At 48.0% G+C, this 18,022-nt stretch overlaps 2 protein-coding genes across 11 annotated transcripts in view; one reads left to right on the top strand and one right to left on the bottom strand.

Annotated features, from left to right (window-relative positions):
• Positions 1 to 732: 732 nt before the first annotated feature.
• LOC309364636 (uncharacterized protein) lies at positions 733 to 13,408 on the bottom strand. 4 transcript variants are annotated; one of them, XM_081902322.1, is made up of 8 exons: positions 13,071 to 13,408; positions 11,336 to 11,489; positions 9,796 to 9,900; positions 7,443 to 7,538; positions 6,051 to 6,140; positions 4,638 to 4,715; positions 4,062 to 4,163; positions 733 to 3,021 (listed from the first exon to the last, which is right to left on the bottom strand). In XM_081902322.1, the coding sequence occupies exons 3-8, from the start codon at positions 9,875 to 9,877 to the stop codon at positions 1,664 to 1,666; spliced, it is 1,806 nt and encodes a 601-aa protein (XP_081758448.1). In that variant the 5' UTR covers positions 9,878 to 9,900; positions 11,336 to 11,489; positions 13,071 to 13,408; the 3' UTR covers positions 733 to 1,663. The 4 variants fall into 4 exon arrangements, with proteins under 4 accessions (XP_081758448.1, XP_081758449.1, XP_081758450.1 ...); XM_081902323.1 differs by having other exon boundaries at positions 11,336 to 11,462; XM_081902324.1 differs by lacking the exon at positions 11,336 to 11,489.
• The window catches only part of LOC309364402 (uncharacterized protein), a 30,132-nt gene continuing 17,613 nt past the window's right edge, over positions 5,504 to 18,022 (top strand). The window contains exons 1-3 of one of the 7 annotated variants that reach the window (XM_081901612.1): positions 16,610 to 16,779; positions 16,908 to 16,954; positions 17,681 to 17,748. In XM_081901612.1, coding sequence (XP_081757738.1) covers positions 17,728 to 17,748 — 21 coding nt within the window. In that variant the 5' untranslated portion in view covers positions 16,610 to 16,779; positions 16,908 to 16,954; positions 17,681 to 17,727. Of the gene's footprint in view, positions 5,856 to 13,578; positions 13,616 to 16,609; positions 16,780 to 16,814; positions 16,955 to 17,124; positions 17,749 to 18,022 lie in introns of those variants that run through there. The other 6 variants (XM_081901614.1, XM_081901615.1, XM_081901613.1 and 3 more) reach the window with 6 other exon arrangements.

Raw genomic sequence — 18,022 nt, 5'->3', positions numbered from 1 at the left:
GCTCCCAGTCACCAGTCTAGCTGCCGCATTCTGGATTAGTTGCAGTTTCCGGGACTGCATACTAAATCTCATTAACGCAGATGCGTTAGTCTGGATTCAGTTAAAATAAAATAAAAATCCACAATGTCCGGCCAACAGATTTATTGTGACATTCATTTTCATGGTCCAGGACCCATTTTTGTCAGACAGAGAGATACTTGACCCCAGCATCTGATATTCAGATACAATGCCTCTGCACATGGATGTTCTGTTTGGCTCTTTGCACACCTCTGTGGGTGACTTTCACCCTCTTAAACCAAAGGCCTCTCTAGCCCGGCATTCTCCGTTTCCCCCAGAGGCTTGCTAGATGCTTCTGAGCACAATAACACTCTCCCACCCATGTTCCACAGCAGTTGGTACCCAGGGGCAGGCTGCCTCTGCTACTGTAGGTATATCCATCATGACTAGTAGCCACTGATAGCGTTGATCTCCTTGAATTTGTCTAACCCGCCGTAAGCTGCCCAAGTTGGAAGCCATCACTGCATCATGGTGCAATGAGTCCCACAGTTTAAGTATGCCCTTTGTGAAGTAGCCTTGCCTTTTCCTGGTCCGAGATCTCCTGCCCTCCAGCGTCCTGAGGTTTTAATATTATGAAAAGAGCAAGAAAAACGTCTCCCCATCCACTTTCTCCACACTGTATAAACCTACAGACCTCTGTCATGTCTTCCCACCCTGTCTTACTTGCCTTTTCTATAATCTTTCTGGGCAGTCCCTTGGTCGTCGTGGCTGCCCTCGCCCCTTTTTAAAATGAAGATGTCAGGGATTAAACTTCTGCCAGCAAGCTAAGTGCTATATCACTGCGCTACAATCTTCTTTCATAACAGGTAATTCTGTTTTTGCTGAGGGGGAGAGGATTATGTACCGTGGTACCTCGGGTTACATACGCTTCAGGTTACAGACTCCGCTAACCCAGAAATATTACCTCGGGTTAAGAACTTTGCCTCAGGATAAGAACAGAAATTGTGTGGTAGCAGCAGTGGGAGGCCCCATTAGCTAAAGTGGTGCTTCAGGTTAAGAACAGTTTCAGGTTAAGAACGGACCTCCGGAACGAATTAAGTACGTAACCAGAGGTACCACTGTATTCTTTTCTCTCCCAAATCGATAATAAGGGAAGAATGAAGGAAAAGCCACAGTTCTTAGAAAGCCTGGAGTGCCATTACCATGTGCCCCTCACATTCTGAGACTAAAATTATTCATTTATATATATACACAGTCATACCTCATGTTACGTCCGCTTCATGTTACGTTCTTTCAGGTTACGTCCTGCGGCGACCCGGAAGTACCGGAAAGGGTTACTTCTGGGTTTTGCTGCTTGTATATGCGCAGAAACGCAAAATGACGTCATGCGCATGCGCAGAAATGGCGAATCCCAACCCATGCGTGCGCAGACGCGCCGCTGCGGGTTGCGCTCTTTTCATGTTGCGAACGGGCCTCCGGAACGGATCCTGTTCACAACCAGAGGTACCACTGTATACGAATGAAATGAAAAACACACACACACACTCTCTTTTCCTGAAAGTTGACTGAGGTGACACACAAACTTCAAAAGCACATCACACACAAATCAATTCACGATCTCGTTTAGGATCTGCACTCCAAAACGGACGCCTGCCGTGTCCCGAGCTCAGCTTTTGCGCGGCTTCCCTGCCGTGTGGGTTCTCTCGTGAGCAGTAAGGGTGGAACTCTGGTTGAAGCTTTTCATGCAGTGGGAGCACTTGTAGGGCTTCTCCCCGGTGTGGATCCTCTCGTGCCGAATCAGGTGTGCTTTGTGGCTGAAGCTCCTGCCGCAGACCAGGCAGGTGTAGGGCTTCTCTCCCGTGTGGCTTCTCTTGTGCCTGTTAAGGTTTGACTTCCCGCTGAAGCTCTTCCCGCAGGCCGTGCAGGTGTACTGCTTGACCCCCGAGTGGCTCCTCTGGTGGCCAATCAAGTCCGTCCGGTGCTTGAAGCTCTCACCGCAGTTGGAGCACTTGTAGGGCTTTCCCCCGGTGTGGATCTTCTCGTGGCGGAGGAGGTGGGCCTTGTGGCAGAAGCCTTTCCCGCACACCGAGCAAAGGTACGGCTTCTCGCCCGTGTGGCTTCTCTCATGCCTGGTGAGGTTGGACCTCCCGCTGAAGCCTTTCCCGCAGATGGCGCACGCATACGGCTTGTCGCCCGTGTGGGTCCTCTCGTGGATGACATAGTCGGAGCGGTGGTTGAAGCCCTTCCCGCAAGCCGGGCACTCGTACGGCTTCTCGCCCGTGTGGCTCCTCTCGTGCGCGGCGAGCTTGGCGCTCTGGCCGAAGCTCCTCTCGCAGTGCGAGCATTTGTAGGGCTTCTCCGTGTGGGTCCTCTCATGGGAGATGAGGGTGGAGCTCTGGCCGAAGCTCTTCGGGCACCGCGAGCATTTGTAGGGCTTCTCGCCCGTGTGGATCCTCTCGTGGCGCGTCATGTGCGCTTTGTGGCTGAAGCCCCTGCCACAGGCGGAGCAGGCATACGGCTTCTCTCCCGTGTGGCTCCTCTGGTGCCGGTTGAGGTTGGACCTCCCGCTGAAGCTCTTCCCGCAGAACGAGCAGATGTGGGGCTTCTCCCCCGTGTGGGTTCTCCAGTGAGCGAGGAGGTAAGACCTCACGTTGAAGCCCTTCCCGCAAAGCGAGCACTTGTGGGGCTTCTCCCCCGTGTGGGTTCTCTCGTGAGCGAGGAGGTATGAGCGCCCGTTGAAGGTTTTCCCGCAATGGGAGCAGGCGTACGGTTTCTCTCCTGCGTGGTCTCGCTCCTGGGAGAGGAAGTATTTTCTCCAGACGAAGGCCTTCCCGTAGTTGGAGCATTTGTAGGGCTTCTTGCAAACTCTCTTCCCTGCCTGGCTTCCTTGCTGCCTTTCTGCTCTGTACTGACTAGCTCTCCGGAAAACGCTCCCTCTGGACATCGTCAACGATGCCCTCGTGGGTTCCGTGTGCTTCACGCTCCCAGGCAGAAAATCCTCCTCTTCTTTGGCGCCGCCATTGCCTGTCAGAAGCAACAGGGAAATCAGGACACCACACGTCAATTCCCGCGCAAACGATCGTTCTGCTTAATGTATTGATTATGAGTTCCTGGCAGGGACTGGCAAGATGCTGACAAAGTGTGTCAGCAGAAACAGGGCTGGAGTCTGACTCGGGAGCTGGGGCCAGTGATTTGTGGGGAACTATTCCAGTCAGGGGGACATGAATGGTGCTGTGGGTTAAACCACAGAGCCTAGGACTTGCCGATCAGAAGGTCGGCGGTTCGAATCCCCGCGACGGGGTGAGCTCCCGTTGCTCGGTCCCTGCTCCTGCCCACCTAGCAGTTCGAAAGCACATGAAAGTGCAAGTAGATAAATAGGTACCACTCCAGCGGGAAGGTAAACAGCGTTTCCATGTGCTGCTCCGCTTCGTCAGAAGCGGCTTAGTCATGCTGGCCACATGACCCGGAAGCTGTACGCCGGCTCGCTCGGCCAGTAAAGCAAGATGAGCGCCACAACTCCAGAGTCAGCCACGACTGGACCTAGTGGTCAGGGGTCCCTTTACCTTTACTATTCCGGTCAGGAGGCAAGAGTCAGAGGCAGGGGAAGTTTCAGAGCTGGAGTGTGGAGCCCAGGATGGATTGGAAGAAGAGGAAGAGGCAGGTAAGGAGGCAGGTGCTTCCCCACCTTCTCCAGCACCTCTGTCTCCCAGAACCAAGAGGGGATTGAACAGGGGTGTGCAGAGGACATTTCCATGCAGGCACAGTCTCCAGCTGCGTGCATACAGCCCAGCAGGGAAAGGTATATTCCAGGCATCTAGTATTGTGATGTTTAGGTGCCGACTGAAGACATTTTTGTTTTAAGAAGGGTTTCCCTGAGGGATGACTCAGTTAGCTATGGAAGAATACCATAGCCGATTAAAACTATTTTGCTGTTTTTGGAATTTGTGAGGATGGCTTTATTGTTTTTTTGGGTCTTTTTGTGTGTTCATGTTTGGGTCTTGTACACCACTTTGATGGCTTTGAAGCACTCCAAGAATTTGTTACATCATCACTGAATCCCTCACCTGGCTGGACTCCTGAGACAGCTGCAGTTCTCTGAGATGTCTGGAGACTGGAGAGCCAGGGCTCCTCTTCTGGTTCCACCTTTATTATCACACCAGTAAATCCTGGAGGAGCAGAAGGAGAAGATCAGGCGGTGAAATTCTGGCTCAAGGACTGCCAGAGTGGTGGTGGGGGGGGGCTGCATAAGTTGCTGGACTCCAGCTCCCATCAGCCACAGCCAGCATGGCCAACAGTCAGGAATGATGGGAGTTGTAGTCTACCTGCATCTGGAGGGCACCCTCTGCTCTCTCCCAGTCATAACTTGATAGGGTCAGAGGTAGTGGCACTGACTCAGGTAGTGCAATTAGGTGCAATTTATAGCCTTATTAATCAATAGCTGGATTTGCCTTTTAAAAGCCAGCTCAGTTGGCAGCCATCATATCTTAAGGGCTATGAATGTCATAATTTGTGCTCTGTGAAGAAGGGCCTCCTCCTTTTGTCCACCCTGAGTCTCCCACCACTCTGCTTCTTAGTATTGCGAGGGGAGATGTGGGGGTCATCTCACAGCCAGACCCTTCCCTCTCTTGGGAAGGCCTCACCTTCCTCACAGCCTTGATGATCTGACTCCCAGGGCTCCTCCTCTTCTTCTTCCACCTTCACAGTCACCGCAGGAAGCCCTGAGGGAGGAAAGAGATCTAAGAGGATCTCCAGAAAGACACATATTCCAGATAACCTTGTCTTATATTCTTTCTTTTAAGGATTTAATCCTGCTGAAAATAGGACCTCGGGTTTGTGTTCCATAAGACATGGAACAAAAGGAAATGGGATTGGGAGGGAGGAGGAAAAAAGGCAATCTTGGGCAACAATTACTGTATTATAAGACACATACCACCAGGTGGTTCTGCTGTTGCGGGCTGCCTCTGTTTCCCTCTAAGACATAGCCTTGCATTCAAACCCTCTCTTCCTTCACAGTGCAGCCGGTTCTGACAGCCTCTATTAAAACAGTTCAGAACTGCAATCCCTTCAAGGACCACCTCTCTCCAAATAAACCGATCCAGACTCTGCATTCATCCTCTGAGGCCCTTCTTTGTGTGCCTCCTCAAGAGGTCTGGAGGGTGGCAACACAAGAATGGGCCTTTTCTAAAGTGGCTCCCCATTTGTGGAGCACTCTCCCCATGGAGGCTTGCCTGACGCCTTTATCACATGTCTTTAGGCACCAAGCCAAAATGTTCCTCTTTAGCCAGGCTGATTAATATTCTACAGGCTTTAAATATGTTTGTGGGAGTGGGGAGGGGCTTATTGTTTTGTTTTAACTTTTTGTTTTGTGCTTCAACCCAGTATTTTCATCTTTTGAACTGCTCCAAAATCTTCGGATGTAGAGCAGTATATAACAATACGATAATCTTTATTGTCATTGTCCCATACAGAACAACGAAATTGAAAAAATCTACATCTACATTTAATGGATTGATTGAATAATGTGAGGGGAAAAGAGGTGCCCAGCTCAGCAGACAAGCTTACTTTGGAATCACAGACACAATGGGGTTGCAGACACGAAGAACGCTATGGGGCATTCTCCTGGCTTCTAGAACATTCCAAGACTACAGAACCACTGGCGGGTGTGTGTGTTCGTTTCTGCCCCTGTGCTACCCTCCTCTCTAAGGATCAATGCTACACATCAAGGCTTTCAAATGTCAAAGCCAACCTTTATTAAGGTTTTCTTCCCACAACGTTCAAATCTTGGGTGTTTCAAGGTTGGGGAGAATGTGCGAAACCTGGGGATGATCGACAGAAAAGAAGTGTGCGGCAGATTCAGAGTAAGTCACTGGGAGAGGGGAAGGCAGCAGGGCAAGCGTAGAGCAAATCCGGTGTTTCTATGGGCCCAGAATGCACCAACCTCCCTGCCACCTCACCCTACAACACACTTGCTGAGGCGCTGGTGTTGTGGGTCCAGCCCACTTGGAGAGCTGCTTCTGGTCACCTGTGCAATCTTAGGGGAATCCACCCCTCACCTGAGCAAGAAGCCCCAACAGCCTTGTTTTCCTCCATGCCTCCACCATCAGGTTCGTCTTCTTCCATCTTTACCATTACTTCGGGGAATCCTGATCAATACAGGGAAGGCAACAGGTGAGCGCCAGCTAGTTTTCTGTGGAAAAATTCCTCTCGCCTCCCTCAATACACAACAGCTTTCAAATGAGGTGGCTTCTCCATCACCTCACCAGTGGCGTGGCCTGGAGCCTCATTTTCTTCCCTTCTTTGTTTTGTGCTACAGAACCCAAGCCTTCTCTCCTCCTCACTAAAATCCAGGAATCCCACTCGGGCTTGAAAACTGAAATTCCTGCTAAAGTGCAGAAGACGCCGACGTAATCATGTAGAGAATAATGTGAAATGCACCAGAGGGGTGTTCATTTTAACCCCCACATGTACCGCCACAGTTTGTGAAGGGTTTTGTGGGAAGCCCCACAGCCTGCTGGCTGCGCATATGGAGTTGTTGCGGGGTGGGGTGGGCCTCGATCCACAAGAGCTTAAGCCACATTAAATCCTTCAGCGTTCCATGAGCCACAAAACGCTTTGTCGTTTTTTGCTGCCAGAGATGAATACGGCCGCCCCACTGCAATGCTGGGAAACCAGGGAGAGGCCTGCCCACAGATGATGGCAAAATTAAGGTTGCCATACATCTGGAATTTCCTGGACTTAGCTGGAACACAGCTGTTGGAAGCAGAAATCACTGAAATGTCTGGGGAAATCCGGACATATGTCAAAAGTATAGATTTTACCAAATTTCATTTTTGAGCTTTTGCACAACAACTTTGGCTGAAAAAAAATACAGTGGTACCTTGGGTTACATACGCTTCAGGTTACAGACTGCTAACCCAGAAATAGTGCTTCAGGTTAAGAACTTTGCTTCAGGATGAGAACAGAAATTGTGCTCCGGCGGCACAGCAGCAGCAGGAGGCTCTATTAGCTAAAGTGGTGCTTCAGGTTAAGAACAGTTTCAGGTTAAGAACAGACCTCCGGAACCAATTAAGTACTTAACCCGAGGTACCACTGTAATAAAAAAACAACCTCAACAACTTTGCCAAAAAAAGGTCCGAATTTTCACTTTCTGAAATACAGTGGTACCTCAGTTTTTGAATGTAATCGTTCTGGAAGACTGTTTGAGTTCTGAAACATTTGAAAACAAAAAACTCAACAGCCAACAGCTAGGCCTCAGGATCTTGCACTCAGCGGAAGCCGTGTGGCATGTTCGACTTCCAAGGTGTGTTCGAAAACTGAAGCATTTACTTCCGGGCTTATGGCGTTCGAAAACTGAAATGTTCGTCAACGGAGACGTTCGGACCCGAGGTACCACAGTATGGCAACCCTAGCTAAATGGGTCCCAGTTTCTCGATTAGATCTTTCACCTGACTGGGCAGTTGCAGAAGTGCTGTTTTCCTCAGAAGTCTGATGATTCAGGGCCCAAGGTTCCTCCTCTTCCTTTATCCTCACGTCAGGGAACTCTGATCAAGAGAAAAACGTCAGAAGAAGAGGTACAGGAGGATGGTTCAATCGTGAGTGGCAGGCAGTTTCTCTGCCTCCTCCCATTCTGAGCTGCCCACATATTAAGGTCTGTATGAGAGGAAGGTCTGCTAGTGGCCCACACACCTAATGACACTTGTGTGATGGAGTCCCATGCACAGGGCTCTCTCTTGCCATTGGAGCACCAACCCCTCTGAGGCGCACCTCATCACAACATTGGTGTCGTTTCATGAGCCAGTGAAGTTGCATCTCTCTTCTCAGGATTTTGGGGTGGGTGAGATGAAGCACCTGAATTTCTGTCACTGCTGGTGGTTTTATTGTAAGCGGATTTTGTATTTTGTTTTTTTCCTACACTGTTTCAATCCTATGGTTTAAAAAGGTTTGCTTTGGGCGGTATAACATTCCTTGCCCTGGGACTTTTGGGCGAAAGGCAGATTATAAAGTAAAGGTAAAGGGACCCCTGACCATTAGGTCCAGTCGTGGCTGACTCTGGGGTTGAGGGGCTCATCTCGCTTTATTGGCCGAGGGAGCCAGCGTACAGCTTCCGGGTCATGTGGCCAGCATGACTAAGCCGCTTCTGGCGAACCAGAGCAGCGCATGGAAAAGCTGTTTACCTTCCCTTCCCTATTTATCTACTTGCACTTTGATGTGCTTTCGAACTGCTAGGTTGGCAGGAGCAGGGACCAAGCAACGGGAGCTCACCCCGTCACGGGGATTCGAACCACCGACCTTCTGATCGGCAAGCCCTAAGCTCTGTGGTTTAACCCACAGCGCCACCCGTGATAACTGTTAAAGTTGTGGTTCTTATCAACACTCTTATCAACTGGGTGCACTGCCCACATGATCCATGCTTGTTTCCTTTGATCTGTACTCTGCGGGGGCTGAGCTCTCTGTGGAGAGCAGTCTGTCTGGGAACGCTAGCAAGGTCGTTTTGTTTTTTGTTAAGAGGCAGAGAGCTGCGAACATGCAGCTAGATTCTGCAGGTTTTCTTTTCTGTTTTGAGTGCTACTCAATAAAGAGTTTTGGATTAGAAGCACTGGTGTCAAGTTGCGTTATTGAGGACACCACGTCAACACAGACAAGCCATTTGATGCTGTGTGTGAACTCTGCTATTATCCGGCAACTGGAGAGAGTGGTAGCGCACGGAGTGGAAGCGTGTGGGCACCATTGGAAGTTTGTCGGAGTGGCAATAAATCAAATTTATGGCAGGGCCGTTGCAGCAGACTCTGTGGGTCAATAGATATACGACCCAACAAACTTTTACAGTTAAGGGATGAATGAATGAATGATCATGATGAAGAATCTTTCTTTCTCCACGACTACAAGAAGAAAATAAAATCTCGTGGCAGGGGGTGGGGGAAGACCCTCAGAATCAGAAAGTGTGAGGCTCTCCGTATAGCTTCATTGCTAATGTGAACTAATAAAAAAGGACCCAAAACACATTCATATGCAAACTGGACACTTTAGAATAGCCACCTGCCATTTTGTGACCAAGCAGAATTGAACTCCCTCTTAAAAAGCAGAGACATCACCTTGCCAACAAAGGTCCGTATAGTTAAAGCCATGGTTTTCCCAGTAGTGATGTATGGAAGTGAGAGCTGGACCATAAAGAAGGCTGATCGCCGAAGAATTGATGCTTTTGAATTATGGTGCTGGAGGAGACTCTTGAGAGTCCCATGGACTGCAAGAAGATCAAACCTATCCATTCTGAAGGAAATCAGCCCTGAGTGCTCACTGGAAGGACAGATCCTGAAGCTGAGGCTCCAATACTTTGGCCACCTCATGAGAAGAGAAGACTCCCTGCAAAAGACCCTGATGTTGGGAAAGATGGAGGGCACAAGGAGAAGAGGACGACAGAGGACGAGATGGTTGGACAGTGTTCTTGAAGCTACCAGCATGCGTTTGACCAAACTGTGGGAGGCAGTGGAAGACAGGAGTGCCTGGTGTCCTCTGGTCCATGGGGTCACAAAGAGTCGGACATGACTAAACGACTAAACAATAAGGCACCCACAGGTGTACAGGGAGTTCAATTCTGCTTCCTGCAGGGATAGGATTTGAGAGCAGCCCAACTACCCACATCTCTGCATGCCCCATAGAACATCAGGCAGATGGGAACAATTTAGGGGGAAACAACCTTGTAGTCAAATGGGGAGGCCTGGTGTTTCAAATTTGGTCGGGGGGCCAAAGTTCCCTAGGTAACCTGAATCATCCAAATCCACCCCACACCTAGCCAGTCACCTGGGAAGATCTTGCTTTCTTCAGAGCCCTGGGGACCGGCTGCCGGGTGGTCTTCCTCATCTTCTTTTTCTTCCTCCTTCATTTTCAGTGTCACCTTAGGACACCCTGAAACCAAAAGAAAGACAGAAGGAGAAAGTGTAAGGATGGAGAAGACCGTGGATGGGGAGTTGGGGGGAGGGATGTGGGCTAGTTTCTGCTCAAATACCAAGGCTCAACCCCTCTAGTATCTCCAGGTAGGATTGGGAGAGAATTCTCCCTGCCTGAAACTATGGTAAGCTGCTGCCAGTCCGTGTAGACAATATTGAGCTACATGGTCTGACTTCGTACTTCCTATGTTCCTAAGAAGAATAGAGAATGGCAGACGCATAATAATAATAATAATAATAATTTTTCTTTATACCCCACCCTCCCCAGCCAAAGCTGGGCTCAGGGCAGCTAACAAGCAATAATAAAAACAAGTTGAATGGATACAAGTTAAAAACAAAATTAAAATACAACATTAAAATATTGAAATATTAAAATATTAAAATGTAGCCTCATCGCAGGAGGAGAAGGAAAAGAAAAAAGAAAGAGGGGGAGGGAATCAAACTGGCTCCAAGCCAAAGGCCAGGTGGAACAACTCTGTCTTACAGGCCCTGCAGAAAGAAATCAGATCCTGCACGGCCCTGGTCTCATGAGACAGAGAGTTCCACCAGGCCGGGGCCAGTGTTGAGAAGGCCCCGGCTCTGTTTGAGGCTAATCTAACTTCCTTAGGGTCCGGGACCTCCAAGGTGTTGCTATTTATGGACCTTGAGGCTCTCCGTGGGGCATACCGGGAGAGGCTGTCCCGTAGGTAGGAGGGTCCTAGGCGGTGAGGGGCTTTAAAGGTCAAAAGCAGCACCTTAAATCTGACCCTGTACTCCACTGGGAACCAGTTCAACTGGTAAAGTACTGGGTGAATATGCTCCCATGGCAGAGACCCCGTGAGGAGCCTGGCTGCAGCATTCTGCACCCGCTGGAGTTTCTGGGACAGCTTCAAAGGCAGCCCTGTGTAGAGCATAAGGGCAGAAAATGTTCAATGGCTCCTATAGAGGACTGCCAGCTCCCTTCCTGGTGCTGATCCAGATTTTTTCAGCAGTGACTAGAAACCGAGCAGGTGGCACGGTGGAAAAACTCAAGGTCTGCTTTTTCTCCCTGCCCCACGGGAGTTAATGAGAGGTTCTGCATCTCAAACCCTCAAGGTTCTTCAGCTAATAATCCTGTCCCTGAGACGTCAATACTAAAAGCATACTTATTAGAAAGGGAGGCTGGTCCATTAGCACAAAGGGGCCACTGCCAGCTCTGCCTTCTCAGGGGCTATGGCTCCACCTAGTGTTGGCCTCCCTGCCTTCCACCCTATCAGATGGATACCAGCTGCCAATGGAGCTTTACAATAGCTTTTGATCAAACAGCCACAGGATTACTCTGGTAAAATGATTTTAAGCAGAAGCATTGTAAGAAATCCCCAAACAACTGGTCTATTGGTCTATAATGACACGTTCTCTGTGCACCTGTCTCTCACCTGAGTGGGCAGCTGAGGAAGTCTTGGCGATCTCCACGCCTATAATTCGCTGTACTGTCTCTTGTTCTGTCAGATCAGGAGCTTCTGATTAGGAGAAAGAGGGGGAGGGGAGGGACCCAAGGCAGTGCTGAGGAGAGATTTCAATCTTTGCAAGCTGCAGGAAAGAATACAGCTGGTTTCTATGCAAGAACGGAAGAAGATAAAAGAGCCAGCTGGATCAGACCAACAGTTCAGCATTCTGCTATGGTACACCAATTGTGGAACGACTTTCCCAAATATTATCGGACTTTTCACATGCTGCTGTTTTTAATTATTACTACCAGTCTATTTACTAAAGCCCTGTTCATGACCCTGGGTTGTTTTTAAAACATTAATTCTGGATGTTTTCCAATTTGTTTGGGGGGGGGGGGTTAAAGTTGAAATTTATAATATAATTTCAATATATGTGACAATTTAATTTGACTAGCTGCCTTTTACTCTAACATGATTTTTTTCCCTTTGTATTTTTATGTTGTGAACCGCCTCGAGATCTACCGGCAAAGGGCAGTGTAAAAATTCAATTAAAAAATAAATGAAATAAAAGATAGAGGGGGGAAATGTTTAAATTAACAGGTGGCGAGAGCTTGAAAGGTTTTTTTATAATTTTCACCCAGAAGAGAGATTGCAGATGTGCGCCGAAGAGAAGAACAGAAATGATAGAAAATGAGATAAGGTGGACATTTCAATGGGTGGGAACGGCTGTTTTCCTCAACACAAGTCCTACTGAAGAGGACATAAATAATGCCCTGTTATTTACTTACTACGCCTCTAATCTTGCTCTCCTGCAAGGAGCTCAAGGTGGGTGACATTGCATCCTCGTCCCCAATTTCTCCTCTCAACAACCCTGAAAGGTAGTCCAGTCTTAGAGAAGGGGCTGTCCAAAGGCTGACTTCATGTCTTGAGTGGGAATTTGAATCTAGGTCTCCTCGCTCCTAATTCAGCCCTCTAACCTAGGCAGCATCTTAAAAAGCAGAGACATCACCTTGCCAACAAAGGTCCGTATAGTTAAAGCCATGGTTTTCCCAGTAGTGATGTATGGAAGTGAGAGCTGGACCATAAAGAAGGCTGATGGCCGAAGAATGGATGCTTTTGAATTCTGGTGCTGGAGGAGACTCTTGAGAGTCCCATGGACTGCAAGAAGATCAAACCTCTCCATTCTGAAGGAAATCAGCCCTGAGTGCTCACTGGAAGGACAAATCGTGAAGCTGAGGCTCCAAGACTTTGGCCACCTCATGAGCAGAGAAGACTCCCTGGAAAAGACCCTGATGTTGGGAAAGATGGAGGGCACCAGGAGAAGGGGACAACAGAGGACGAGATGGTTGGACATTGTTTTTGAAGCTACCAGCATGAGTCTGACCAAACTGCGGGAGGCAGTGGAAGACAGGAGTGCCTGGCGTCCTCTGGTCCAGGGGGTCACGAAGAGTCGGACACAACTAAACAACAAAATTTACTTATTACGTCTTTAATCTTGCTCTCCTGCAAGGAGCTCAAGGCGGGCGACATTGCATCCTCGCCCCCCAATTCCTCCTCTTAACAACCCTGCAAGGTAAGCCAGTCTTAGAGAAGGGGCTGACTTCATGCCTTGAGTGGGAATTTGGATCTAGGTCTCCTCGCTCCTAATTCAGCCCCCTAACCACTACGCAACACCGTTTTACAATTGTGTGGCACCTTTGCTTGGGGGAGGCGTTGCACTTACGCTTCGGGTCGCTTCCCTGGCGGAAAGGATCCTCGGTCTCTCTGCTCTCCCTTCACTTGCCGGCTTGAAAGGCACCCTCACCAGGAATCCTTCAAGAAGCGGGATCCTCAACCGATCCCTTTCTTTTCCTCTTGAGTTTGCGCCAGGAATCCCTACTGCGTCTCCTCGATCACCACCACCGTCTCCTGCGCGCTTGTCATTTTTCTTTTATTTCTATTTCCCTTTCTCCTCCTCCAACAGATCGCTCCGTGGGGAGAGCTGGCGGCTTTGCTCTTTGTTTTCCGCTTCCCACCATGTGATCGAAGGAAAGCCGAGAGGAGGGGAGACACGCAGAAAACCCTCTTGCAAGGCAACCCTCCAAAAAGGAAACAAAATCCTCCCCCTTGGCTACCTGAGCGCATAGATGGAGCGAGGCTGGATGCGCTTGGCAATTGATTCCTTGGGGCTGCTTGAATTCATTGCCTGCGGGAGTGGGTTTTTTTTTTTGCAATTTTTGTTTGTTTGGTAAAACCCACCACCAATCATATATGCAGGCTTACTCTGAAGTAAGTGGAACGGGAGTGGTGGACTCTCCTTCCTTGGAGGATTTTAAGCAGATGGATGCTTTAGCTGAGATTCCTGCGTTGCAGCGGGTTGGACTAGATGACCCTTTGGGGTCCCTTCCGACTTTATAATTCTATTATTCTATGATTCTAACTCCGTGATTCTAAACCAGGGGTAGGCAAACTAAGGCCCGGGGGCCGGATCCGGCCCAATCACCACCTAAAACCGGCCCTCGGACGGTCCGGGAATCAGCGTGTTTTTTACATGAGTAGAATCTAGCCTTTTATTTAAAATGCACCTCTGGGTTATTTGTGGGGCATAGGAATTCGTTCATAATTCCCCCCCTCAAATATATATAGTCCGGCCCCCCACAAGGTCTGAGGACAGTGGACCGGTCCCCTGCTGGAAAAGGTTGCTGACCCTTGTTCTAAACCCTTAACTCTGGAGTTGATGGTTTGCTCCCAGGCAAATGCACAGGGCTGGGTTTCACGGCTGCCCGCACCCCGAATCTTTTGCGCGCTTACTCGAGAGTAAGCCATTGAACTCAGCGAGTCTTTGTAGTAAAAGCACGCAGGATTGAGTTGCTGATCTTTTGGCCCCTGCCCCTTTCTGCTCCCTTTCTTGGCTCTTGCGCAAAGGTGACTTAAGAGAGCCACCTGCTCTCATTCCTCCAGCCTAACTTTGGCAAATATATGTAGAATACAGTGGTACCTCGGGTTACATACGCTTCAGGTTACAGACTCCGCTAACCCAGAAATATTACCTCGGGTTAAGAACTTTGCTTCAGGATGAGAACAGAAATCATGCTCCGGTGGCGCCATGGCAGCAGGAGGCCCCATTAGCTAAAGTGGTGCTTCAGGTTTAGAACAGTTTCAAGTACAGACTTCCGGAACGAATTAAGTACTTAACCTGAGGTACCACTGTATATGCATTTGGAAACTGGGGTGCAGAGGATGCTGATGACTGGGCTGCTGTCCGTTCAAATTATATTTTAATTGCTGGTTTTAGATACACTGTGATGCATTTTAAGTATTGTTTTTAACCAGCTTGTTATTATTCTGTATTTTATAACTGATGTTGTAAGCCGCCTTGAAACCTGACTTGGCGGGATAAAAATATATTACAGTAAATAGAAAATAGATTTAAAAGAAAGAGAGAGGCAGTTGGGTGGAATCCAGGCTGACTTTGAGCTTCTTGGAGGATGAACCCTATTATTTTCTGCCTTCTGCACATCACAACTGCATTTTGCTTTGTGCCTGGTAACTGTTGCCCATTATTTGTTGTTTGCAATGTTCCATGTTATTCCTCTATATCACAGAATCATAGCACTGTAAAGTTTGAAGGGACCCTGAGGATCATCTAGTCCAACCCCCTGCAATGCAGGAATATGCAGCTGTCTCAGACAGGGATAGAACTTGTAAACTTAGCACTATCAGCACCAAGCTTTAACCAACAGAGCTATCCATATGTATCCATATATTATAGAAGGGAGCGGGTGATGCTGTGTTCTAAACCACTGGTCCTCTTGGGCTTGCTGATCAGAAGGTCGGTGGTTCAAATCCACACAATGGGGTGAGCTGTTGCTCTGTTCCAGTTTCTGCCAACCTAGCAGTTTGAACGCACACCAGTACAAGTAGATAAATAGATACCGCTGCGGCGGGAAGGTAAAAAGTATTTCTGTGCGCTCTGGTTTCCATCATGGTGTCCCATTGCGCCAGAAGCGGTTTAGTCATGCTGGCCACATGAACTGGAAATCTGTCTGTGGAAAAATGCCGGCCTCCTCAGCCTGAAAGTGAGATGAGTGCCGCAACCCCATAGTCTCCTTTGACTGGACTTAACCGTCCAGGGGTCCTTTACCTTTTCACTTTACCGATTATATGCTTTTACAGTGGTACCTTGGGTTAAGAACTTAATTCGTTCTGGAGGTCCGTTCTTAACCTGAAACTGTTTTTAAACTGAAGCACCACTTTAGCTAAAGGGGCCCCCCTCCGCCGCCGCTCAATTTCTGTTCTCATCCTGAAGCAAAGTTCTTAACCTGAAGTACTATTTCTGGGTTAGCAGAGCCTGTAACCTGAAGCATCTGTAACCTGAAGTGTCTGTAACTTGAGGTACCACTGTATTGTTGATCCTTTGGTTTCTAATTGCTATTATAGATGTAATGATTTTTTTAAAAAACGCAATTATTTTAAATATGTAATACTTTAAAATATGTTTTTAATGGACTTGTGAAATCGCTTTGAGATGCAATATAGGATCTCTGAGATGCAATATAGGATAAACGAGTGGCAATCCAAATTATTTGATTATTTAGAATTGGCAAAAATGACACAGAAAATAAGAAACCAAAAAGGTATAAAGTTTAATAACGAATGGAATAAATTTATGGCATACATTGAAACAGAGGGAAAAAAATCTAAAAATCAAAGTAGGCTCGATATAACGCTTGTGACGTAAAGAGTTTTAAGGAAATGAAACTGCAGATAGAAAATTTTTTATAACACATTCCGAAACCGAGTTGAAGGGAAGTCAATTATTGTTGTGTGATTTAGTTATTCAGTTAGTGTAAGTTAATCTGTTGGTGTCTTATGTTATGTAATGTTTTTCTTTTCTTTTTAATTATGTTTTAATGTATTTCTCTTTTGCGTGCATATGTCCTGTATGTCTCTTTTGTTGTTTTCATGTCTGATGTGGTATAAGGAATTGAAATTAATAATTTTTTTTTTTAAAAAGAGAGAGATGCAATATAGGAAGCAGCCCATAAATGAAACAAATGGATGGATGGATAAAACGTATGGTTTTTTTAAATCATTAATTGCTTCAGGACCCACCCTCACCCATCTTCCCCCCCCCAATGTCTCAAAAAATGAAACTGATTTGTAAAAATGTTACATGGAAAAAATTAATTGCTTCAGGATATTTCATGGGAAGCCCCTCGTAACTGAAATCAATGCCTGTGTGCCTAGCATGAGCCTTGCCACTGAGAGGCACTCCGTCTGAGGACATAGCACAGAAGATGGATTTGCACTGCCAGGGATCTGGTGTGGCCTCAGTCACATGGCGGGAAGCGGAAAAGCAGGCGCACAGGTCAACACAGGCAGGCAGGAGAAGGAGAAGCGGTGCAACATCAAAAGGGGCACTTCCAAAACATCAGCCCGCATAATAATAATTTATATACATATATTTTTAAAAAACCCTCCTGGAAGGCATAAAGCCGAGAAGGGCAGGAACTGCAGATGTAGGAAGGAGGAAGAGAGAGAGCCAACAAGAAAGGGGAGGGAGGGGGAAACAGAAAAGAGGGATCGGCTGGTCAGGGATGCAGCTGAGCAGGGAGTGATCTGCTGGTGAGAGAGGGAAAAGGGGGTGAAGTGTGGTGGACGGGGGGGGGGGGGAGATCCACATATCTAGACACCCCCAGTATTGTAAATGTGTGCATTGGAAAAATAATTTCCTGAGGCTTCTGTCTCAAAGCTGATCTCAAAGGGGGAAAGGATTCTAAATGTCCTCTGCATTTATATTTTTTCCACTTTGGACTAGACTAGAGGCACATGGTAGATGTGTGGTGTGGTGTGTGTGTGTGTGTGTGTGTGTGTGTGTGTGTGTGTTATTCCTGAGCCCATGCTCTAAGGCAGGGGTTGCCAACCCTGAAGAAACCTTGACTGGTGTTCAGTTTTTTTAAGTTGGTGCTAGACAGCACAGCAACTAACGAAAGAAAAGCGCTTTGCACATGCACAGAGGCCTGTGTATAGCTGCTCACTCCATATATCCTTGGCCTGAGCTCCCCCCACCCAAAATGCGGGAACTAAAGACCCTCTTGCTCAGGCTCCAGTGAAGCCCTGCAGTCTGCCTCCTTAACTGCTCCCAACTGCCATGGTTCAAAAAACCAACATCTTTGGAACGGAATCCCTGACGGTTGTTTTTACCTTTCCTCATGGACTCAAGCTTGACTCGTCACCTGTTGCAAGATCCCTGTTACAATACGACCACCTCACTTTTCCCATCATCCATTTGGGTCGACACTTTTATATCTATGCAGGGCACAGCCCCATGTAACCTTGTCACTTTTCCAGGTCTCATAGAAGCATCGTCCCCACCTCTGAGGGAAGCGGAAGCAGCAATGGACACACAGCTACCTCAGGTACGGGGGCTGGGGGCTGGGTGTGGGGTACCTGGGAGAGTGGCAACTCCTGTCTTGAGAAACAGAGCTCAGGGCCCAGATTCCTCTGTTCTGGCTGAGTTGAGAGGGGGGTGCCGTCGTTCAGCTTCAGCATCCAGGAAGCAAAATTCCTTGTCAAATTCCAAAGCATCTCTTACAGTCAAACGGATGCAGAAGTAGGACTGGCCTCAGGTATGCCTAGGATGAGACAGCAATTGGTACCCGCTTCCTGCAAAATCAATCAATCAATGTTATA

Source organism: Podarcis melisellensis (genome assembly GCF_964234715.1).
Source record: "Podarcis melisellensis genome assembly, chromosome: 2".
Taxonomy (NCBI): domain Eukaryota; kingdom Metazoa; phylum Chordata; class Lepidosauria; order Squamata; family Lacertidae; genus Podarcis; species Podarcis melisellensis.
Note: the sequence above shows the minus strand (reverse complement) of the source record. Positions and strands in the feature narration are given on the sequence as shown.